General features: G+C 42.8%; 2 protein-coding genes across 2 annotated transcripts in view; one reads left to right on the top strand and one right to left on the bottom strand.

Moving 5' to 3' along the window:
- Positions 1 to 21,419, bottom strand: part of LOC139907954 (uncharacterized) — a 36,908-nt gene extending 15,489 nt beyond the window's left edge. Inside the window, exons 1-27 of the mRNA XM_078284408.1 lie at positions 21,344 to 21,419; positions 19,735 to 20,023; positions 17,490 to 17,660; positions 15,764 to 15,920; positions 14,368 to 14,395; positions 12,792 to 12,891; positions 11,554 to 11,577; positions 10,951 to 11,043; positions 10,796 to 10,859; positions 10,205 to 10,303; positions 9,957 to 10,100; positions 9,751 to 9,846; positions 8,821 to 8,939; positions 7,764 to 7,916; positions 7,360 to 7,533; positions 6,784 to 6,957; positions 6,449 to 6,563; positions 5,483 to 5,670; positions 4,471 to 4,592; positions 4,295 to 4,364; positions 3,312 to 3,472; positions 3,071 to 3,179; positions 2,782 to 2,913; positions 2,227 to 2,433; positions 1,207 to 1,344; positions 993 to 1,116; positions 331 to 502 (exon numbers count right to left, since the gene is read on the bottom strand). Of these exons, the coding sequence (XP_078140534.1) occupies positions 331 to 502; positions 993 to 1,116; positions 1,207 to 1,344; positions 2,227 to 2,433; positions 2,782 to 2,913; positions 3,071 to 3,179; positions 3,312 to 3,472; positions 4,295 to 4,364; positions 4,471 to 4,592; positions 5,483 to 5,670; positions 6,449 to 6,563; positions 6,784 to 6,957; positions 7,360 to 7,533; positions 7,764 to 7,916; positions 8,821 to 8,939; positions 9,751 to 9,846; positions 9,957 to 10,100; positions 10,205 to 10,303; positions 10,796 to 10,859; positions 10,951 to 11,043; positions 11,554 to 11,577; positions 12,792 to 12,891; positions 14,368 to 14,395; positions 15,764 to 15,920; positions 17,490 to 17,660; positions 19,735 to 19,899 (3,299 nt within the window). The 5' untranslated portion in view covers positions 19,900 to 20,023; positions 21,344 to 21,419. The remainder of the gene's footprint in view (positions 1 to 330; positions 503 to 992; positions 1,117 to 1,206; positions 1,345 to 2,226; positions 2,434 to 2,781; positions 2,914 to 3,070; positions 3,180 to 3,311; positions 3,473 to 4,294; positions 4,365 to 4,470; positions 4,593 to 5,482; positions 5,671 to 6,448; positions 6,564 to 6,783; positions 6,958 to 7,359; positions 7,534 to 7,763; positions 7,917 to 8,820; positions 8,940 to 9,750; positions 9,847 to 9,956; positions 10,101 to 10,204; positions 10,304 to 10,795; positions 10,860 to 10,950; positions 11,044 to 11,553; positions 11,578 to 12,791; positions 12,892 to 14,367; positions 14,396 to 15,763; positions 15,921 to 17,489; positions 17,661 to 19,734; positions 20,024 to 21,343) is intronic.
- Positions 21,420 to 22,295: 876 nt separating this feature from the next.
- hoatz (HOATZ cilia and flagella associated protein) lies at positions 22,296 to 22,772 on the top strand. The gene has a single exon (XM_071894279.2). The coding sequence runs from the start codon at positions 22,296 to 22,298 to the stop codon at positions 22,770 to 22,772; it is 477 nt and encodes a 158-aa protein (XP_071750380.1).
- Positions 22,773 to 24,726: the final 1,954 nt, after the last annotated feature.

The following is a 24,726-nucleotide window of genomic DNA, read 5'->3' on the forward strand; positions in this document are numbered from 1 at the left end:
CAGTCAAAACAATGCATTAGAATCAGTTCATTTTAGACAACCAGTATTCTAATAAAATGTATGATTTTATTGTCCTATAGACAACCAGTGTAGTATTGATCAATTATACACTAAATACAGTATGTGATTGAACACATTGCATCACATCCCTCATGTTGGGATGGATGACACTGCCTGGCTGTGGTTGATGTCTGATTTTAAGCCGATAAAATAAAACCAATATCAGCTCTGATATATCTAACCCTGATTCAACCTTGGGCAGTGTACACATAGAGTTGGCTTTTGGACAAAGAGTCAGCATCCAGCATGTTGCGGTGCGGTGTCTGTTACCGGGCCTGGGTGGCCTGGAGCTCCTCCTCCTTGGCGGCCAGCTGGGCTCGGAGCTCGGCTATCTGGGCCAGCAGGTCGGCCTGCTGCTCCTGCATGTCGGCCAGCTCCGCGTCCAGCTTCCTCCTGGCCTTCTCCATGTCCTGACGACCCTTCTCCTCCTTCTTCAGACGCACTGCACACACGGGGAGAAAACAGATGCTTTCCAAATGAGTTAATCTACAAAATGTTATAATTCATCATTTAATATCCAGGGGCGTCACTTCACTAAGCACTAAGGTTTGGCGAAGTCTCTGCATCTAATATCAGTTACCACCTTCATAAAACCTGATAAATCCTAAATATTGGTTGAGCCCTAGATTTTCTGTGTTTGTTAATCTGTAAAACAATGATTTTTGTTAATCTACTTTTCTGTGTTTTATCATATGCACAAATAAACAAATTAGTAAACTAACAGTGGTGAGAGGTCAGCTGTGAAGAGAGGAAGTGAACAGATGTGAGAAGAGGTAAGTAAAGGTGAACAGAAGTTAACAGAGGTGAATAGAAGTGACTAGAATTGACCAGGAGTAAAGCTGAGTAGAGTAGAATAGAGATTAACAGAGGTGAATAGAGTTGAATAGAGGTGAGTAAAGCTGAGTAGAGTTGAATAGAGGAGAGTGACGGACCCTCCAGGTCAGAGATCATGGACTCGTGTTTGGTCTTGAGCTTCGTCAGGTTCTTGGACTTCTCCTCCTCCTCAGCCAGGTTGGAGCTCAGGTCAGACATCCTCTCCTCCAGAAGCTTCCGCTCCTGCAGCACAGCAGAGGAACACAGGGTGTAACACACACACACACACACACACACACACACACACACACACACACACAGACAGCCTCACACCTTCAGCAGCTTGTTGTTCTGGTCCTCCATGAGCAGCACGTCATCCTCCAGTTTCTTCATCTTTCCCTCCATGGACACTTTCTCCAGCTGCAGCTTCTGCCGAGCGTCTTCTTCCTCCGCCAGGTGGGCCTCCATCATCTGGGAAACACCAGGCGGGTGCAAAACAGGTTCAAATACCGAAAAGAAGAGGCTATATGGCAGGAAGACTGAAAAAATATGAGGCTTCATTTCATATCATATCTAATTAAGTAAAATCAACAAAGGTTGGAGCAAAAGTCATGACTCAGGTACAAGAGAAGCAGGTAACACATTTCCACCTACAGCAGGCAGTGCAATAGGATAGCCAAGATTAATCTTTAATAAACAAGTTTTATCATTTTTTTTATACCTTAACTTAGTGTAGCTCTGTTTTCACTAGTCCAGCTGCTGATTTAAAGAACATATTCTGCTAAAAAATCTGCTATTCTTGCAGCCATTTGCTTCTCAAAATTTAGTATTCATCCAAACATTCATGAAAACCTAGAATCAAGAATTTTCTTTGAAGTAAAAACAAAAGAAAACAAAGTAAAACAAAGTAAAAGAAAAGAAAACAAAAGAAAACAAAAGAAAACAAATAAAATAAAAGTAACAGAAAAGAAAAGAAAAGAAAAGAAAAGAAAACAATTGCTGTATTGCGAAGCTGTGTTCACATTGCAGAGCGGTTCTGCTTGAAATCTGTGATCCGCCTCGCGTTTGAAAAAAGTGGCAAAAACGAAGCAGAGTGGTAATGGGTGACGCTCAGTTTGTTCCTAGGAAACCAAAGTAGTCATTTCTGTCATTTTGATTGATCGTGTTGTGACACATGATGCATGGATCTTATCCACACAAGTTGAACTATTTTCAACTGTCAACCACAAAAAAATGTGCAATCTGGCGGTGAGCTCCATAGCAAATAATGTTGTTGTTAGCAGAAACCGCTCCGCAATGTGAACACAGCCTCAGGCAGTGTGTGTGTGTGTGTGTGTGTGTGTGTGTCTCCACCTGCAGCTGCTGCTCCATGTCCTTCCTCTCCTGCTGCAGGCTGTTGCTGCGCTCCTCCTCCTCCTCCAGCCGGGCCTCCAGCTCATGCAGCACCTCCTCCAGCTCCTGCTTCTTGGCCTCCAGACGAACCCTCATCTCCTCGGCCTCGGCGTACAGCTCCGTCTCCGCCTGCAGCTTCGACTCCAGCTGCGCCCGCTCCTCCACCAGCTACAGCCGCAGCCAGATAATTCACAGACAGAAAGAAGTTATATCATTTGCTTCTACCAAATTTATTTTCATTGTATATGCCTGTGTTATTCTAGATTAAGAACAAGAGGTATCTATTGGCTGTTCTGAATTCAAGATTACAAAAAGAGGTTCCAAGTAGCTGTACCAGTCTTGATTAAAACAGGAAATTACTATTGGCTGTTCCAGAGTCTAGACTAAAAAAAAGTGGTTCCTATTGGCTGTTCCAAAGTCTAGATTAAAACAAGAGGTTCCTACTGGTTGTGTGTGTGTGTGTGTGTGTGTGTGTGTGTGTGTGTGTGTGTGCGCGTGTGTCAGAGTCAGTCCGACCTGTGTGTGTTTCTGGGAGATCTCCGTCAGTTCGGCCTGGGTCTTGACCGCCACGTCCTTCGCCGCCTTCAGCTCCTCCTCCTTCTGACCCATTTCCTCTTCCTGTCTGGTCACCTGGAGCAGAGGCTTCACCTGGATGACGGACAGATCACACAACCAATCACCAACCACTAAGGACCACCCACACACGAAACTGCATCATAGGGTGTGTGTCTGGATTTTGGCCACTGGTTCGTGACCTATTGAATGTTGGTGTGTGTGTGTGTGTGTGTGTGTGTGTGTGTGAGACCTTGGTGAAGAGCCTCCACCACTGCCAGTTCTTGAGTTTGAGGTAACAGGCACAGTTCCTCTGGATGACCTTCATGGCGGTCAGCTGCTGCTGTCGTTTACTGAAAGCCCTGAACACACACAGAGGAGATCAAACACATATGAAACACAATTGACTTGAGACTTGTGCGTCAAGACTTGAGACTGACTCGGGACTCGAGCAAAGCTGACTTGGTGACACCTCTGATGGATATTTGTCTTACTTGCGGGCCAGGAAGCCTCTGGCCTGAGCCTGGAAGGCGATGATGACGACGGTGAGTTTGAGGTCCCTCTCCTCCTCCAGCTGGGCCAACACTCCTGTCCTGAAGAACATCTTACTCTGACCGATACGATACAGGTTAGGATCCAGGTCCAGATGCTTCACCTGGAGGAGAGGAGGAGAGGAGAGGAGAGGTGAGGAGAGGAGGGGAGAAGAGAGGAGAGAGGAGAGGAGGGGAGGAGAAGAGAGGAGAGGAGAGGAGAGGAGGGGACAGGAGAGGAGAGGAGAGGAGAGGAGGGGAGAAGAGAGGAGATGAGGAGGAGAGGTGAGGAGGAAAGGGGAGAGGAGAGGAGAGGAGAGGAGAGGAGGAAAGGGGAGAGGAAAGGAGAGAGGAGAGAGGAGAGGAGGAGAGGAGAGGAGAAGAGGAAAGGGGAGAGGAGAGGAGATGAGGAGGAGAGGAGAGAAGATGAGGAGAGGAGGAGAGGAGAGAAGATGAGGAGAGCAGGAGAGGAAGAAAGGGGAGAGGAGAGGAGAGGAGAGGACGGGAGGAGAGGAGAGGAGAGGAGATGAGGAGGAGAGCAGAGGAGGAAAGGGGAGAGGAGAGGAGAGGAAAGGAGAGGATAGGTGAGGAGAGGAGAGGAGAGGACAGGAGAGGATAGGAGAGGAGAGGAGAGGAGGAAAAGGGAGAAGAGAGGAGATGAGGAGAGGAGGAGAGGAGAGGAGGAAAGGGGAGAGGAGAGGAGGGGTGGAGAGGAGAGGAGAAGAGAGAGGAGAGGAGAGAGAGGAGAGAGAGAAGGAGAGGAGGGGTGAAGAGGAGAGGAGAGAAAAGAGGAGAGTAGGGGAGAGGAGAGGAGAGGAGAGGAGAGAAAGCCACGGCAGCAGCAATATGTAAAACATTTAAAGATGCTGAAAGCTCGCAAATACCAAACAACAACAAATTGACTGAAAACTGGTCAAACTGACTGAACCAAACTCCATCAGACTCACCATCAGACAGCAAGCCTGCTTCCCATCCATGAAGCCCTTGGGGATGGCGCTGGCAGCCAGGATCTCATACCTACATTCAGGAAAATAACAGTCATTTTGTTCCTGTGACTTCAGTAAACATACAAAGACATAGACACACACACACACACACACACACACACGGAGAGCTCCCTCACCTCTGCCTGAACTCCTGGAAGACGATGCGGTTGGGGAATCCCTGTCTGCAGATCCGGATGCCCTCCAGCACGCCGTTGCACCTCAGCTGCTCCAGCACCAGGTGGGCGTCCATCTTCCCTGCCTGCAGCACAGCAGCCAACAGGAGCCACTGAGTGTGGAGTCTGTTCTCTCCACACTTCAACTTCACTAAAAGATCACTTGTTCTGGACATATTCAGGGTTTGAGCCAGGATGATTTTTACCGCTACTACTTTTCGTTGCCTTGTCTGAAGACGGCAACAGAAAAAATGTCACTCTCTATTTTATGTGTTGTCTAGTAAAATTTACTGTTTTGCTTCTTGGAATTTTCTATAATAGGTGATGAATGGGTGTTGTTTGGAAACTACCGATACCGGTATTGGTAATGCCCATACCAAAAACAATACTATTTCGATACTTGGTATAAATGAAAGCATTTCAGCGTTTTTATGAAGCCAGCTGTTGATGTCAAACATTTTCCTCAAAAACTGTAAATTTCCCGTGCTTTTACAATCTCTGTAAAATGTACTTAATAAAAAGTATGATGATAAATAGAAAGTGTCATCCAATGAACCAAACTGTTGTTGAGAAGGTGCACTGTGATCGAGTTAATAACTCTTGGCCCAACAAAAAGGGATAAAAGGGATTTCTCCACCGTATTGTATTTGTTTAACTGAATCTAAAAGTACTGAAAGGTCCTAACATTTTGTACAAACCTAAAAATAAACGCTAAGTGCAAACTGTATTAAAGTTTCCATCGCCCGTCATTTTGAGGGAAGTCAATTGAGTGCATTGACCAAAATTTCAGAGGTACATTTTATAATTAAGGGGTTAAATGGTGCAGTGGTGCAGCCTCGATCAAACCCTTATATTTAATGCCTGTAGGCTACTTTGGCGTGTTCTGTTCAGCCTGAAGATGACGGTTTGGATGAAGGTTTTTGGATTGGAAAAAGATTTGACCCTGGCTACTTCCAGTGCTTTACACACGGCCTACCCTCTTCTCGTGGTTGGGGATGATGCAGCGGACGAAGTTGGGCTGGGTGTTGTGCAGCGTGGTCATCAGCTTGCTCAGCGACTCCTTGTACAGCTGGCCCACGGTGCGGAACATGCCCTTCTTGGATTTGGTGGGCACCGAACTCTCTGACATCTTGGTCATGGTCTCCAGGCCCACCACACGGTCCACTGGCATGGGAGTGAACACATGAAACATTCAGACTGTGTTTCATCAGAATTTCGTTTTCGTTTCACTCAGAATTGGTGGACAGTTCTCCAAACCCTCTTGTTGCATCATGAAAATCAGTTAATAAGGTTTTCTTTGAGGGTTAGCTGTGAGGGTCTCAGGCTGGAGGTGCCATGTATGTTACGCTGTGTAGAATAGGTGGGCTGTTATGTCTTGCTAAAACTTGCTATTGTGTGTTCTTAAGCTTTGTTTTGCTTCCTTAAATTTGTGTTATATCATTCTGTTCTATGATTGATTGTTGGTCAGTTAGATCTAGTTAAGACTTTCTCAGTAAAGTCCTTTGAGACATGTTTGTGATGAAGGGCTGTAGAAATAAACTTGAACTTTTGAACTTATGTATTTGGCATTTAATAGGGTAGATAAAAAAGAGTCGGTCCTAGTGATTAACATGAATACCGTTCAAATTTTTGAGACTAATGAGTATTTGTATATTGTTCTATGTATACCAAAATAGTCATGCTTATTAATGCACCCAAACAGAAAATGATTAGATTCATGAACACATCAAATACCTTATGAAACATACTCTCCCCAAATCCTTTGACACACTCTTGATGGGCTGAGAACAATCACTAACCTCACATGTCACACATCTTGGTGCCTTACAAGTTCAGAAAAACGTAACAATTGGAAAACGAGTTTTTGTGGTGAAACTCCACTTTGAAACAAAGTCGCCCTCTCTCAGTTTGCCATGTGAATGTGGAGAGAAGAGAGACTGACCGTCTTTCCACATGTCCTGGATGAAGGTGCTGGAGGAGTTGTTGAGCAGAGCCGTCACGTTGTCGTTCAGAGGGTCCATGTTCTTGGTCAGCCAATTAGCTGCGTTATAGTCAACCTGGAAACACAGGATGAAGACTTGTCAGCTATGATGATGCTTAAAGCTGTTGTAGGTGTTTTTTTTTAGTTGACATTTTGAACTCCATTCATTGGTTTCTTTTACCAAGGACAGCAGCCAACACACCTTCCTTACATATACTGTATGTTTCCCTGAAATGGTGATATTATATGAATTATCACAAAATTACCACAAAAGTAGAGTCCTGTGTGATTCTCACCTTTCCGGCGTAGTGCAGCACAGTGAACATCAGCTTATCTTTGTGTTGCTTGGGTTTGGAGAATTTAACGTGACCGGTGTGGGTGTTCAGCAGCTTGTCCACGAAGGAAACGTCGGTGGCTTTGGGGAACCAGCACTCCTCGTCCAGCAAGGCCAGGATGCCTGGAGGGTTGTTCTGAAGCACACAGACAGAGAGGCTGGATTTGTGTGTTTGTTATTGTATGGGATGTCTCAAAAGTCTGGAACCATTGAGATAAGTAACATTATATATTTATTATATAGTTTTCCCCACACACACTGGTTGGCAGGATGGTCAGATGGTTCTGGTCTCTGAATGAAGGTGTGGATTCAAATCCCACTTCTGACAAACAGGTTTTAGTTTGAGGTTTAGTTTGCGGTCCCTATGATTCCAGACTTTTCAAACACGCTGTAAATGCATAGTACACTTACAGGCACAGACACATGCATGCCTACTTGATTTGATTTATTCAATGACTTTGACATTAAGCACAAATTAAGCCATAGAGACTTATTTCCATTGTGTTCCTAACAGTCTAAGCTTGCAGCCTGTCCTGACCGGCCTCTCGATGAGCTCGATGCAGGGCTGCAGGTCCAGGCCGAAGTCGATGAAGTTCCACTCGATGCCCTCCCTCTTGTACTCCTCCTGCTCCAGGATGAACATGGTGTGGTTGAAGAGCTGCTGCAGACGCTCGTTGGTGTAGTTGATGCAGAGCTGCTCAAACGAGTTGTCCTGGAGAGAGGAGCCGTAGAAACACGGCACGTTATCAAATCTGACAAAAGTTCTGGTTGTCATGCATGGTTCTTAAAGCTAGCTAGTGGCCAGTATTGGGCAAGTTACTTGGAAAATGTAATCAATTACTCTTTACTTATTGCTCATTTAAAAGGTAATCACATTACTTTACTAATTACTCAACAGGAGCAGTTATTACTTAAAGAAAGAAAAAATGAGTGAGCCATCACCTCAAAGATCTCAAAGCCGGCGATGTCCAGGATGCCCAGGAAGGAGGAGGACTGCCTCTTACTCTTGTCCAGCGTCTTGTTCACTCTGGCCAGGATCCAGCGAAACAGACGCTCATACATGGCCTTGGCCAGGGCCTCCACCGCAAAATCAGCCTGGAGGGGCGGGAGGGAGGGGGGTGAAGGAAAAGGATGGGAGGAAGGGTGGAAGGGAGGAAGGGTGGGAGGGAGGATGGACGAAAGGAGAAAGTCAAGGAGACGATAAGAAGAGTGTTCCCTGTTTTTATTCCTTTTGGGATTATTTTAGCTTTGTGTTCTTGAAAAGTGATATGATACTAAAGAGGTTCTATATAGCAGCGCTTCTCAACCTTTTTGGCTCGTGAAACCTTAAAACAAAGCGATGTCTAGTCGCGACCCCCGTCACAAGCGTTCAGAGTTCAACCAAAGAACAATTTTCCCTTTTCAGGTTGTTTCATTTGACTATCAGAGGAGGCCTAGAGACTGAAAACTATTCCGTATTTCACAACAAAAAAGCAAAAGTTAGAAATAAAAAAAAAATAGACATGATAATAAATTTGTATGAAAGAAATATGTTTTTTCCTATCCCATAAATCATCTTGTGACCCCCTGGGGGGTCCCGACCCCCAGGTTGAGAACCAGAAAATAGTACCAGAAATGAGTTCTGTAGGCTTGTACTATAGCAGGACCCCTTTTTGGTGCTGTAAAGAACCCTTTTAGAAATGTTCGTGTTTCTCAACCATGTGTCATGGCGAGAGATGGCGGTGGATTGATCCACATGATCATCCAAGAGTCTGCAGGTTCATTCCAACCAAACCCTACAGCAGCTGATTTCATTGATTTGCACAACCAGACAAGTGGTGCGAAATCAGTGAAAATAGCTTCTATAGTCTTTGATTGGAATAGAAACAAGTATACTGTTGGGCTTTGATGGCACATGGTTGAGAACCTCTGAACATGCTCACATTCAAATAAACTGATCATTAATTAAGTTTTTGTGTCAGATGGTTGGTTGGTGATGGCTGGTTTGCTGCTGGGTTACCTGCTGCTTGGTCTGCGCCTTCTGCACCACCTCCCTGCCCACTTTGATGCGCGGGGTGAGGATCGCCCGGGTGAAGTCCGTCACATTGATGCCCTGCAGGTGACACACCTTCTGAGCCGCTGGGGTTGATGGGTAAGATGGTCAGAGAGACGGAGGATCGGGATGGTGGGAATGGAGAGAATAAAGGTTTGGAGAGAGAAATAAAATGAATAAAGCAGTGTTTTGTGTCATGTTGTCCAGCATGGTGGTGTGTTGGTGTTAAACATGAATATGATGAATATTGAGCACATCATGTACATCATGTTACTGTAACTGAGTAGCTTTTTTGTGTAATTTTAAAGTCAGTAATTATACTATAAGTATTGTACTTAGCTACATTTTAAATCACATCAATTACAGAGGACAAAAGAGTAATATGGCTTTACTTTGTTTCTGCACTTTATTTTGTAATTTCTATTTTTTCCAATTAAAAGAATCTATGTAGTTTGAACTCTGTCCTCTCTCCTTTTAGAATCACATGGAAAAGATCACAACTAACAACGTTCTCTTTTCTAAAAAGTAACTCAGTAACTTTTACTCTGAGGACATTTTAAATTAGCTACTTTTTACTTTTACTTAAGTAGATTTTTACACCAGTACTTTTACTTCTACTTATGTAAAATATCAGCAAAGTAACAGTACTTCTACTTGAGTAGGACGTTCTAGTACTCTGCAACTGAAGACTACAGCCTTTCTGAACATTTTCACTGAGAATAAAAACAGAGCACGGTCCGATTCTATGCAGAAAAGCAAATTAAATGAGTAGAGTCTTTTTCAGCATCACTCTGCTTCACATTCATACAGAAACACACCTCCTTCACACTGTTGACCCTGAGCAAGCTGCACTGGATTAAAAGTGAAGTAGTGCTGTTGGTATTTGTCAGTGGTTACCGGTGTTGTCGGGCATGGTTGCCTGCTCGCTGTTCCTCTCCTTCTCAAACTTGATGTTCCCCAGCTGCAGCACAGTGGACACCACCTTCAGCATCCCTGCAGCACGGCAGGAGGAAGACAGGAACAATTTGGTGATCCATTTTTTCCAAACTTTTTCTATTTGCTTTCATTAGGTGTCTCTACAACGTTTTGTTTTGGCAGCGTACCGAATCTCTCCTCCTCGTTGAAGCCCATGATCGCCATGGCCTCCAGGGTCTCGTCGAACATCTCGTTGTCCTCCTGGCCGGGGATCTCCACATGTCCCGCCACCAGGAAACGATAGCTGCTGAAGCTCTCCAGCAGCAGCTCCTCTACACACACACACACACACACACGCACACACACAGTGAACATTTACATGATATCTAAGGCCGTACAATCTGACAGTGAGAAAAGAGTTTTTCTTGCCGCCCACCCCGCATCTTGTCTTTGGCTCCTGCCACCATGTAGTAGAAGATATGGAAGGCTCTCTCTATCTTGGCCTGGCGAATACAGCGAGATTTCTCCAGCAGGTCTGGTCAGGTCAGGAGAGGGTTAAGGAGGTAACATGGTCCAGAAACACACCTGTTCAACCTAAATGACTAAAACCTACTTTAAAGATTTTTATTTGAAAATCTAGCCGTCTTATCAGCCTAAATCACAAAGTGGGGCTGCAACAGAGAAAAGCGTGCCACCTCCACTAATTGAGACGCTGTAGATTCACAAGTGATGAATCAAAACTTCAGAGTGAAATCCAAACTGTCTCCTAAACAGCAGCAGAGAAAGCTGGACTCACCAACGTTACATCTATTCCTCTCTCGTCTCTTTGGTTTCCTTTGGTTTGGTAAACATGAGCGTGCTGTGTGACGTTTACTGACCTCACCGCACAGGATTTCTGGGTGTTGAAGTCCTCAAAATTCAAACAGTTACCTCATGCTGCCATTTGCCAATGTGCAAAGTCGCCTAGTGCAACTTTAATACTCCAATGTGAGGAAAGCAAGTGAGCAATTTGTCTTAAAAAGGATACAGGTGTCAATGTTTGCTCCGACAAGGTAGCCAGTCACATCGAAGTTGAGCTTTATGAACTTGCCCTGTGGACAGAGGTAATGACATGTTGAACAACAGCTGTAATACCATTAGTTACTGTGGTAAAAATCAAAAAGGTTGTGAGTGTGGACTTACAAATCGTGAGGAGTTGTCATTCTTTATGGTTTTGGCGTTTCCAAAAGCCTCCAGGATGGGATTGGCCTGCAGCAACTGCTTCTCCAGCTCCCCCTACAGGCCACAACAAGGTTACACATCATCTATCTATCTATCTATCTATCTATCTATCTATCTATCTGTCTATCTGTCTGTCTATCTGTCTATCTGTCTGTCTGTCTGTCTGTCTTCTTCTTAAGCACAAAATAACTAAACTTCAGAGAAATACAAGCATGTATATCTCAAAGTAAGCATGCATATAATAGCAGATGCATATACAATATAGTACACAGATACAGACACACACACACACACACACACACACACACACCTGCATAGCTGCTGAATGGAATATAGACCAAGACGTAAGAAAGACAAAACCACTCGTGTCATATTGTGTTTTAAACACAACTACCACTACTGACTGAGAGTGTGAATGTGCCAGATGCTTCTGTACGTAGAATAACTCATCATGCATCATGCCATCTAGGAGTGACTGAAGTAACACAGTGTAGTGTAATGTAGTTTGCAGACAGGTGCTAGTCAGGCCGCAGGAGAAAACCCTGCAGGAGATTTTATACTCACATAGGCCAGAGATCCTGGCTGCTGCTACAGGGAGGGACAGGAGCGCGCACCGGTTAGAAACCTGACAGGAATCTATCATGCCTATGTCTATCCCCCATTTATGCCCCATTTGTTTTGTTTTTTATTTAAAGCTGCTACATGTAGCATATTTAAACATCAATATATTACTTTTCATTTTACTGTGAAACCTTGGTATAATGACTGTAAACAAATGAGAGCATGTTGGAGATGATTGTTCGCCTCTATCTCACACCGGTGGTATTGTTAGTTCTCAAAGTTAAGACTACATTTCCCATAAGCCCCGTTGCTTCCTAGTGCAAAGTCAAAGTGAACCAAATGAGCAGTTGAAAGGCAGCAGTCTGACAACAGAGCAGCAGGATCAGGGTGAAGCCTACATAAACAAACCATAGATAGTTTCTTACTGGATTAACTGACTTTCAATTGGTATTTTGTGGGATGCTCTACACAAACTGGGCATTAAATGACATTAAAAAGATATGAAGAGATGGCATGATGACATATGGATAACTAAATCTAACCACAATACCCTGTCAGTACGGTAATTCCCAATGAACAATATGCTTTGAATAAACTATTAATGATATTAATGTGTTTAAATTATTCTTCATCGAGGCTTGTACGCAAAAACATCCAAAGCCCCGTTACCAGCAGCAGCAGAAGCACAAATGACAACATTTAAAGGATCTGTCCTCACCTTGACCAGCACTGGGGCATTTGAATCCTGTCATGCAGAACGTGCACTTTAATATTTTGTCATTTAACTGAACACTGTATTCAGACACACTGAAGGTGTATCAAACTAGATTTTTGTCAAGTCAATTTTAGCCTTGATATTAAACATAAGCATATCTAGAAAGATCTTTTATGGTAAAATAGTGTCAAAACTTTCAGCGAGTAAAATTCGATTTATAGTTGCTTTTCTAGTAGGATCACTGAGAAGTAAAACAGTTTTATATTTTAGAGATATTGTGAAAAAACTTATTTCATACTGTTCATTTTTTTCCTCTCAGTATGTTCTGCTATTATTTTGCACACCCTCATAATGCTGTAAACTGTAATTCATATTTTTTCATCCTTTTATACATTTCTACTCTTCTTTGCTGTATACTGTTGCTATTTGCTGCTGCAGCAACCCAATGTCCCCCAGGTGAATCGTTACAGTTTCATCTTATTATCTTATCGTAACTCTTGAAAGTGGAGTGGATATCTCTACTCACAGGGTTGGTGTCCTTCTTGCCCTTGTGCGAGGAGGCGACTACGGCCAGATACTGAATCACCTTCTTAGTGTTTTCTGTCTTCCCTGCTCCGGACTCACCTCTGGATGATGGGAGAGGAGAGAAGAGAAGAGAAGAGAAGAGAAGAGAAGAGAAGAGAAGAGAAGAGAAGAGAAGAGATGGGAGTGATGGAAGGAGAAGAGAGAGTCGGCATGTACAGAAGGGATGAAGTGTGGTGGAGAGTATAGGATTCAACCGTTATGGATTTTGAGTGTCTGTACTAATGTTTTTGGATTTACGCTACCTGTAGGCAATATTTGGTGCCGATATTCGATCTCTTTGTCAGAATAGAAAACAAACACTATTCTAACACACTGGCATCTTTTCACGTCGGATCCAGCTCTTACCAGCATTTCAAGGATCCTCCTCTTTTTGTTTATAGAAGAGAACCAAACCTTCGCAAATAAGATAGTTAGGGCTAACGATCCCAAACAGACTCTCCCCTTGCCCCTCTTAGAGAAGGCAATTATCCTAACACCTGGAAAACACCCAATCTGACACGTGCTACAACAGGCAGAAGATATCCGGTCAGGGGAGTTATCACATGCAATACACAAAAAATGTAATCCATCTGTTAAAACGCCCATGTGATGAACTACATGTGGGCAAAACAACTCGTTCCCTCAAACAGAGGATCAGACGTAAAGACGTGAATTACCCTGTTGCATGAAATTCTGTAGAGATCTAAGTGTGCGGATGTTTCCACCTCTTTTTCTGAGGATATTCAATCTCTTAAAACCAGATAATTATCACGCCCAAATATTCCAGTGGTTTGAATCCTCAGACAAACGGGGAAAACGTGGGCAGGAAAAGTTAATGATAAGCAACACCCACTTCCCTCAAAGACTACTGTTGAGCTGCCCTTGAGCAAGGCACTGAACCCCCCATCTGAAACTGTATGAATGGGAAAGAGCGAGTACACTAGAGCTGCAACGATTAATCGATTAATCGATTAGTTGTCAACTATTAAATTAATCGCCAACTATTTTGATAATCGATTAATCGGTTTGAGTAATTTTTTAAGAAAAATAAGTCAAAATTCTCTGATTCCAGCTTCTTAAATGTGAATATTTTCTGGTTTCTTTACTCCTCTATGACAGTAAACTGAATATCTTTGGGTTGTGGACAAAACAAGACATTTGAGGACGTCATCTTGGGCTTTGGGACACACTGATCGACATTTTTCACCATTTTCTGACATTTTATAGACCAAACAACTAATCGATTAATCGAGAAAATAACCGAAATATTAATCGACAATGAAAATAATCGTTAGTTGCAGCCCTAGAGTACGCTCTGTCGACTTTCCCTGGTTAAATAAAGGTTTAAAACGAGCCTCAACATGCCGTCATCCCTGCAGTGTTTGACCATTCAAATCAGCTCTATCTTCAACACTTAGAATAAATGACTGGCCTTTTACAGCCCGCAGCTCAGTTACAGAGGTGCGTGTGTGTGTGTGTGTGTGTGTGTGCACGTGAGGTGTGATGGAAAAAGGTCAGCATTCAGTGTTTTGACTCACGTGCAGAGAATAGACTGATCCTCACGGTCTGTAGAGACACAAAAGACCAATGGAGAGAGAGAGAGAGAGGGAGGGAGAGGGAGAGAGAGAGAGAGAGAGAGAGAGAGACTGATGTTAAATGGGGAAATAAGCTGATAAGTTGGAGGCTGACCTGAACTCGGCAGTTCAAGCTGAACGCACCAAACATGAACTCTGAGTTTGACACGATAGGAAACCTGCCTGAAATCTAGCTCAGTGGGAGATTAGCTTCCATCACTCATATCGGCTAAAAATAGCAGGTGGATGCAAGGCTCCATTGGAGTAATCTTGTCTCTGTGCTCCATGTATGGCGATTGTGGAGCCGAGTGGAAAGTGGGATTTGTCTTGAGGTCAGTGGTGGACCATCCAGACAGACAGCCCACCGCCAGTGGAGCTGCTTCTCATGTCCTCTGTAAAACTTTGCGTTACCTTGATTTGGTAAACGTGTTTGTTAATCATCACCACCATCATTACTAGTCGTTAATTAGTCACTCGCATAGGCATAAGAAATGACAGAAAATCAAACACACACTAGGGTTCCACCAATGCGAGTTTCTGAAGGCAGATACTGATATTTTGCGCCAATATTCAATATCTTTGAAATTTTAATGCACAAAAAGTTCCCCAAAAATTACAAGTATTCAAGGTTTCCCCCCAGAATTTTATTCTTGTCAGGGTGGAAAAGCCTCTGGAACAAAATTTAGACTTTAGAGAACCAAGAACAAGAATAAGAATTAAACATATTGTCCTACATATATTGAATTGTCTCATACATATACTGAATTGTCTTATGTGGATGTATATTTGACTATGACCACAGATACGTCTTCATATTTGTGCTATGTTATGCATAGCTTTGGTACTTTGTGTTCCAGGTTAACAGGCACACCTGTTCTTTGATTATTCATGACCAAAAAGAAAGAAAAGGAGGAGCCAACCTGTGTAACATGGACTTTGACAAAGACAATATGTCCAAACGCGTCGGTTTTTAACAATAAAGAGAGAAACATCTTAAGAGTAAATATGTTGCAGTCTATCTGCTGTCCTCAGTGAGTGAGAATCTTCTTAAAACATCATGATGCTTGAGTGGAATCCAATCATGCAATCAATAATGTTGCATTAGAATCAATTCAGGTTAAGTTCTTCCCTTATCAACCAGTGTAGTATTGATCAATTCTACAATAGATAAGTAATCAATCAAACTGCATCTTATCCATCCTATCAGAGGTGGAACACTCTGACTGGACCAGATCTGAGTTTTAATTAATAGGCCAATATCTGCCTGATTTATCTGTAAAACAGTATATCAGTCTAACCCTAACACACACACACACACACACACACACACACACACACACACACAGTGAGGCCCAGCTACCTTGCAGCATGTTCCTGTAGGCGTTGTCTGTGATGGAGTAGATATGCGGCGGGACCTCGTGACGCTTCTTGCCCTTGTACATCTCGATGATCTTTTCAGAGTAGATGGGCAGCATCTTGTAGGGGTTCACCACCACGCAGAACAGGCCTGAGTACGTCTGAGGAGTGGGGGGGTGGGGGGTGGGGGTGGGGGTGGGGGGGGTGATGAGACATTGATGTATGTACAGCATGTGGATGTTGGATTCCCACCACGGTCTCTGATGTAAAAATTCCATGCCTTTTCCATTACTTTTCATGACTAAAAATGTTCTTCCTTCCTGGTTTGGTAATGTTGTTTTTCAGTCTGCTTTCAGCTCCAGTTGGGTTGAAAACCATCTAAATGTTATGAATGTGTGAAACAAGCTGGAAAATACATTATTCTGCTATAAGCCGTTTGTTAGATTCCCTGATTTTCCCTGATTTCCCCCAAAGAATTGATCAAATTCCCTGACTTTCCCTGTCTGGAATACACAAAATTCAATGATATACCAGGAATTCCATGACCAGAGGGAAGCCAGTGTGTGTAAGATACATTATATTACATATATACGCTGTGTGTGTGTGTGTGTGTGTGTGTGTGTATAATGTATTACATACAGTCCTCCTCAGGACTCTCACCATACATTTTGAATAGAACAAGGATGCGTTGTTTTCAGCACATCTAGTGTTGAAACTACGCATCTAATGTCTAGTTTGGTTTAATAGTTTAATACAAATGAATTGCGAGAATGACTTTGCTGCATGAAATGACCAAATCAATGTCAACAAACTGCTGTATGTCTACCTTGGTCTTCTTCTACTATTACCAACGACTGTGCAGTGAAGCTTTATAGAGGGAGGAGATGGAAGAGGATTCAGATGACAACGAGTTTTTTGTTTTATTTGCCCTACAGCTGTAATAATAATCAAAATTAATAATTAATAATAGTAATAATACAGGTGGAAGAGGCTGAGTACACTTTGTTTTTCATTTGATCTGCAGTGTTATTGTTTCCATTTATCCTGAGCCTTTGGTTTGCACACGGTAAGTCAGAAGAACACAGAGTCTACCTCAAATATAAATGTTGGCGCTTCTTTAATGAAACTATTCAGTTTAAATAATAATGAAAGATTCAAAAGGGCGGATTTATTTGGTGCTTAAGGTGCTGATGCATGATGAGTTGAACGTTTATTTATTGAGACTAGAATCCCAAGCACAGGATTTTCTTTTGTTGTAACTTTAAGTCCATGATTTTTACCGTTCAGAATATTAAAAAGCACAAGCACTAAAGTATATCCATATTTTCTGATACACTTATTATCACAGGAAGAGATTATATATGACTCTTTCTTAATGGGAGGTAGTTCTAAAATCACATTTTTTTGGTGTCTCTTTAGTGCTTCTGTAGCACTAAACTTACAACTGACTGATTTTGACCAATTTTGACCAAAAACCCCCTAAAACAGCAAGAAACCGACAAAATCAAGCATTTTTGTTTCAATAATCATGAAAAACTACATTACACAATTACACAACATATTTTGTTATTAGCATATGTTGCGTTGAAAAGTGCCACAAATGTGTGTTTTCCCAAACTAGACACACGGATGTGTTGAAAATGACACATCCTGTTTTAGAGTGTGTGAGAGTCTGAATATGACTGTGTGTGTGTGTGTGTGTGTGTGTGTGTGTGTGTGTCCCTCCTCACATAGATCAGGCTGGAGAAGTATCTTTCGCGCAGGTTGTGCAGGACGGAGGCTTCGTTGAGGCAGGTGAGGGCGGCCATGTCCTCCACCTTGCTGAACTTGGGCGGGTTCATCTTCTGGATGTCGTCCTTGTTGATCGTCGCCTTCTGACCGTTGGACAGCTCCACCAGCACCTGCAGCAGGAGCCACCAGACAGTTACCATGACAACTGGAACTGAGTCACTTTTTTGTGCACTTGTACATTTTTTTGAGACATTTTTGAAGTCAGTAATTACAAGTATCAGAGGTGTGACCAAGTCAACTTTGCTCGAGTCCCTTGTCTCAAGTCAAGTCCCAAGTCTAAATGTAGATTACCAAGTCAAGTCTAAGTCAAGTCCAAGTCAAGTCCATGTTGTTAATGTCAAGTCTCAAGTCTAAATGTAGAGTCAAGTCAGAACAAATCAGGAGTCCAGTATCAATTTAATATCTTAAAGAAAACTAAATATCTAGGACTTTTCAATGCAATATGGTTTTAATAGGATAAAAACTTGGTAAGAGCATCATGAGTCTGATTGATCTTTTGTCAAGACTTTAGAAACCTTTTCAAGTCATCAAGTCAAAGTCAAGTCCCACGTCAGCAGAACCCAAGTCAAGTCTCAAGTATTCTCTTCATGCATCAAGTCAAGTCTCAAGCAATTAAAATTGACTCCAGTCACAATTTTAATTGCTTGAGACAATTGAGATTGCCCTCACAATGCAATCTTGGCGAAATTGGACCTGAGTATGTTGGTTGAGAAAAGAGTGATGGTCGGTATGGAAACCACCACTAACACGTCCCTGAGTGACAGCTGAAACAGTATATACGCTTTAGGAAAGTTTCTGTTCAACTAAAAGAACCAAGGTAAAATTCTTTGTCTTCTCGTTTTTACACTGCATGGGAAAAATCGTACATGATAACATTCTGTTGTTTTAAGTAACTCAGTAACTTTACTCTGAGTCTGACTTTTTAGTTTCCTTAAAAGGAGTTTTACAGCAGTCACTTAAGTAAAATTACAGTAAAAAGGGTGTGTATTTTCACCATACTGTTTAATGTTCCCAGCCTGAAGGATCCCAGAGTGATCTTCTTTCTGCTGAAGATCCTTTAAGATCCTTCAGGATTGAAATATTAACCCTTGTGGTGAAAATAAACACACCAATGCAATCATTTACTGTATTTGTGGGGGGTTTTCTGAGCCACAGAAGTTAGATGTGTGTTTTATCTCTGTACACTGAGACAACTGAATGACATCAGTGAGGGAGCCGCCATCTTTGTGAACCTGCCAAGAAGACGTTACTGTACATTATCTGTATCTGTAGAACCTGCAGTGGAAAGTAACTAACTGCAACTACTCTTGTTACTGTGATTGACTTTTAGAGCAGTGGTTCTCAATGTGGGGTCCGGGGACCACCAGGGGTCCTTGAGGGGGTTCCAGGGGGTCCCCAGCAAATTGATGAATTGTTAAACTTCAGCATTATTTCATTTACAAGAAGTTAACACAATTAGAGAATGCAGAAGAATGACTGTTTTGATCATAGTTTCTCTGTTATCTCTCTACCTACAATACAGAGAGTCATGGGATTCTGGACAAAATCATATCTGACAATAAAAATATTCTCAGACTGGGGTCCGAGAGACAAAAATTTTATCAAATGGGGGTCCGTGGCCCAAATGTAGACTAAATTAGGGGTCCATGATATGAAAAAGGTTGAGAATCATTCTGTCTGCGGTTACACCTTTTCTCAAGTATTTGTTCATCAAGATACTATTTTACTTTTTCTCAAGTAATTTCCCAGCACCCGGACTGGACTGAAACTGAACCGATGTAGTAGCACTTCTGCTTGAATGAAATATCTGGTAACACTTTAGCTGAAGTGCACTGTGATGCATTACAAGCGGATTAGAGGCCCATTAGAAGCTTAAATACTTTATAATCATCAGACAAACAAGTGTTCAACCCCTAATTTTGCTGCAGATTGTGAATATGATATCATGCTCTGATTATAATGAGCATAATGCACTTTTATTGTGCTTACAGTGCACTTATGAGCACTTTAAATACTTCACCGCTTCATGTAAAGTGCTGCCAAATATGTCAGTTTCAACCTCTGCTTAGAGCTGCTTGTTAAAGAAAAAGAAGAAGAAGAAGAAGAAAGGAGGAGGACTGTCTGTAGGGGCTTTGGGCCACGGCAACACCATGTGATGATGATGATGGTGATGATGATGCGTACCTCATCGCCCTTCTCCTCCCTGACGCTGGCCGCCTCGAAGCCCTCCCTCTCCGACGGGATCCACACCATCCGCTTGGCCGACCAATCGGCTTGCGCCACCCCGCTGTTGTGAAAGTCATTTTCCAGGAAGAGGTACTTGCTGTCGTCGTTGGGCGCGTCAGCCATGTCGGAAGTGTCGCCGCGAGCCGAGTCCACCTCTGGTGCGCCGCTGCTGGAGTCAACCTCTGGAGTCTCAGAGGCCACTGGGTCGATCTGTGGTGCTTCACTGGCCGGCGGTTTGACCTCTGACCTGCCGACCCCAGGAATCAAACGTCAGTATACAGATGTAAACAACAGCAGATCTCTGGGAACAAGCGGACGATGACAACACAAAATATGAATTACAATAACTTTATCGATCTCTGTCAGGCTCCAGTCACCAGAGGCCTGAAGGAAAGTCCTTTCTGAAGTAAATATGCAATATAGGAAATAAATTTGAACACACAGTCCTTTCCTTCTGTCTCTCTCTCTATCTCTCTCTCTCTCTCCCTCTCTCTTCACCTACTGTCATTACATCCGAATGCTGCAGAGCTAATTTACATTTGGGTTTAGAGAGCTGAGCGACAGATTAACAGCTGATACGGCGTTACAGCATCGACGCATTTTCCTAGGTTTGCATTGAGCTACTTACTCACTTATCCTCGCCTCTGCCTCTGCCTGCAGGTCACAGGGCCGCGCTGTCTGCTGTGACCTCCCATTGAACACGAGACAATAAAACATGTAAAGCAGCACACAGATAACCGCTGTAATCAAACAGCTGAGGTGCCATGCTGGAATGCCCATGTTTGGCTACCTCGCTCTCAGTAGCCCGGTAGCCCACGGAGGGATGCTAGGGACTTAGCAGTCATACTGCTACCTTATAAGGTGCAGCTTGTGTGTCCAGCCAAGCTTACCGTTTACACCAAAATGGTGACATGTCACAAGGGGCATCCATGTGTGGCCATTGGCACACAGGCAGAACAGAGCGTGCATATTGACAGAAATCAATATCTAGCTTCTTTCATGGAGGATTAGGTCACATTTACTGGAAATGTGTATGTTTTGTATGAATGTAAATGGGGTCAGCTGGTCACCCAACAGACTGCATCACAGCTTAAAACTCAATACTTTGGCCCTTGGGTTGAATAAATACCACATAAGTTTACTTTCCCCTGTTGTCAATACTTTTCAATTGATTTTGTAAGATGCAATAGGCTATTGGCTTTGAATTACACTCTTAAAAGGGCTGTGTCATTTTTATCAGATCAATTTTTCTGGTTTGGGACAAACTTTTCAACACAACACAGTATGTATGTTAAAAACAACAAACACTGACACAACAGGTAATGTTGTTACTAACATATCTAGTGTTGAAGAGTATTATCAGACTGTTGATAAGTTTCCCCTGAACATGGTGGAAAGTTATTTTGCATGGTTAAATAATAACAGACTGTAATTAATTTAATTGAAATTTCTGCTTAAGAGTTAATTGCATGGAACTGCTACCTGGTCACATCATCAAAGCAGTTCAGTCTGGATTTATTTGTCATTATAAAGCTGTTTGAAGGAAATAAAAAGCCTTCCTACTCACTTTGCTGTGTTTTTGTGTCGTTATGTAATCCTCGGTGCCGGGCGGCCGCTGTACTCCAGGGTGAAGTGAATGTAATGTCAGGTAGGTGAAGTGATGATGACCCATCCTTCCTCCTCCAGACTATTTAAACCGGCCCGCGACACCTGGGGGAGGAGCGGAGCGCGCGGTACCCGCCTCGTTTCCTTGGTGACCAAAGTTGGCAAGAGTACGGCGCACGAGTTGAAGATGGAACTGGAGGCAAGCCAGCCCAGACTTTAATTAGAACAGGAAGTTTGGTTATTCTGCCGTCAAAATAAAAGCGTGAAATTTGTGGTAAAGTATAACCAGGGACTTTTATTGATCCACCATCTCTGGTGTAAGTGCACAACAAAGATACCGTATCCAGAGTTGAGTTTGTCATGACTGTATGACCGGCCCGTCCAGGTAGCCTAGCTTGATTGTCGCCCAAGTCAGTTTTGTTTTGGCTAATTTCGGCTGTAGTGATGCATTAATCTGCTGTTCAAACTTACATTTCTTGTCGATGTAGTTTACAAAAAAAAAAAAAAAAAAGATTTGATAGCCTACTGTCAAGCACCGAAAGTGTGTTAGTGAACTACAACACACGAAATTCATTTTTTGTTATTCTGACGGGTTTGGCAGCGCGCGGGTGGAACGAGAGAACACTGAGCTGCGTCAAGCTAACCAGAGATACCGGCGAGTGTGCCTTCAAAATAAAACTCTTTCCAAAGCATGTTCGCCAATACGGCTTTTAATTTTGAAAGGAATGACCGGAAGTTCTGCTTCTTATTCTGATGACTTTACACTGGTCTCGTTTCCATGGTGACTTAACAACAGCGCGCGGATGTGCACTTCATGTTAACGGGCATTTTCTCTTCATTTCGTGTTAACATAATAGTCAACTTAAATTCTTTCAATTTTAATTATTTCCTCCTACAAAATCAAGTCAAAGGTAATGTCGGGCCAGCAGGCTGAGTCGCCGACACAGCAGGAGGAGTTTGATAAATACTTCATCGTGTTTGACGGCTCCTCTCCGGAGGACGTGTCCCACGCCAAGCAGCTGTGGAGCTCCCTCTCCCTCCACCCGCCGCTGGAGTCCCGGCTGGTGTCGGCGGACATCCGACAGAGGCTGCCGGTGGCCCGGCCGCACCGCCGCACCAGAACCGGTCCCAGAACCGCCTCCCCGGAGCCGCCGAGCGCCCCTCCGCCCTCCCGGCAGAGACAGGAGGAGAGGCAGAGGTACCTGGCCATGGCCGACCAGAGGAGGGAGATACTGGGTCTGCTGAGGCGGCAGAGAGAGCAGAGGATCCAGAAGGAGCTGGTGTCTCTGGCTCACAAACCGAACATGAAGGACAGCAGAGGAAAAGAGGAGAAACAACAAAAACCTTCAGACCAGGAGATGGACAAAGAGATTGTTAAACAGCTTCAGTAGCAAAATGGCAAAGGACTGTCATTAATTGACTTGGAATCGTTTCAAACATTTGGGGGACTTTAAAGGAAATCCTAAAATGCTTTATTATTTACTGTTATGTGTGTACAATACCCATGTCACAATAAAATATAAATGTGAAGATTAAATAAGAAGCCATTTTTTTAAAGAGAAACAGAAATGATGAAACAGAAATTTGAAGTTGAAAAGTTAAATCTGAAAATGACATTGCTTTTTTTCAGATTTCCTTTTGGCTTTTCCCATCTGTTGTGTAATCTGTGTATAATATATGTATTATATGGTTTGGAAGAACAACATTAACCCTTAAACGGGGCCCTTACAAATAGTGAAAGAAAAAAATATTTTACTTGAAATCATAATCACTAGTAACCCAAATAAAAATAAAAAACTAATTGACATTTGTAATCATATAGCTATAGCTGGTACAATAATAGTAGTATAGTAGCTGGTATAAGTATCCAAGGTAATTGTGTGCATTGGTGTCCAGCTGTATAGGTGTCTGTATGGTATGGTGTCTTATTGTATTCAGTTATTGTATTCAGGACTGTCTCTCCTGATAGTGGAAGTGAATAATGACTCTGTACACTGATTTATGAAGGAGGACTGGGGGCAGAGAGCTGTCAGGATGATGCTCAGATTAGGTTTTTCCTCTAACACATTTTTCACCCTCAAAATCAGCCCCACCGCTTGTGTGACGTGTCTTTTACCGGGTTACCTTCATATATCATCTCCTGTACAATATTATTCCCTTAGAAGTCTCATACAACTGCAATGGGTTTTTCATAGCTCCTATAATAATAGCACCAATGTTGTACAGCACTGGAGATCCTCTGTCTGTTCCAACAGACATTCGCTTTTGGTAAAAATCCAGTACAGGTGGCAACATGTCACGTTTTCACTTTTGATCGACTAAATTGTAAAAGAAAGGTTTATTTATCAGTCTAATATAGGGACAAATGTTTCCTCCTTGAAGAATTGTGCTTTGAGGTGCCCCATTTTGATAAACATTTCACAGCATATAGTGGAAATGGGCTCTATTGGCACTGATCTGATCAGTAAGAAAGTAAGTAACATTTTATTTATATAGCACTTTTTAAAACACACAAGTTACAAAGTGCTGTACATAATAAAAAGGAGATAAATACATATAGGCCGACATGCACAAGAAACGTAAATGTGAGACAACAAAACAGAGAAAGGAAGGCAATCAAACAAACATCAGAGTAACAAAATTAGATCAACTGATTCATGTAAATCATAACAAGCATAGGTCAAAGGTCAAAGGTAATGCCCATCACACTGGACACTGGGTCTATTCTAAAAAAACATTCATTTTAATAATCTGAAACCTTTCTCTGCACAGTATCTCATTGTGACATCACTGCTGCGGACTGTGAGCAGGGATCAGAGAGAGTAGAAGACAGTAGAAGACAGAAGTAGACATTATGGGTCGCTCTTCATTGTATCTGCCTGAGAGAAACGGCTATTTAACAGTCTTAGTTTGGCCGCCCGTGGAAATTAAACCCATTCACTTCGACACACACACACACACACACACTCAGTGCTGGAGCATTCAGGCGGTCGGTGGACGCTGCTGCCTGTCTGATGCTGCTGTGGATTTATGTCTGCGGAGCCCGATGTCCTCTACAGTCACCGTTTGTGGGTCAGTACATCATCCCTCTGACATCTGAACCGGGCCTCTGCATGACTGCTCACCTTGGGTTACAGCGCACAAAGGACTGCAACATCAAATCCTCTGTATTGAGGAAATGCACAGCGATAAATAAGTCTGTCTGCTATTTTCAGGTGACATCACAAGTCTGACAGATGACTCCTTATGGCGCTATCAAGCAATATAAAATGCATTTGCACTTACAGTATATGGAAATTATAGTGAAATAGCATCGGTGTAAAACTTTATTCATCCGGTATGTGC

The sequence above is a fragment of the Centroberyx gerrardi genome, chromosome 7 (genome assembly GCF_048128805.1).
Source record: "Centroberyx gerrardi isolate f3 chromosome 7, fCenGer3.hap1.cur.20231027, whole genome shotgun sequence".
NCBI lineage: Eukaryota > Metazoa > Chordata > Actinopteri > Beryciformes > Berycidae > Centroberyx > Centroberyx gerrardi.

What these genes read in the sequence shown, in the direction of transcription:
- hoatz (XM_071894279.2), top strand. Translation starts at nt 22,296, where the DNA reads ATGTCGGGCCAGCAGGCTGAGTCGCCGACACAGCAGGAGGAGTTTGAT.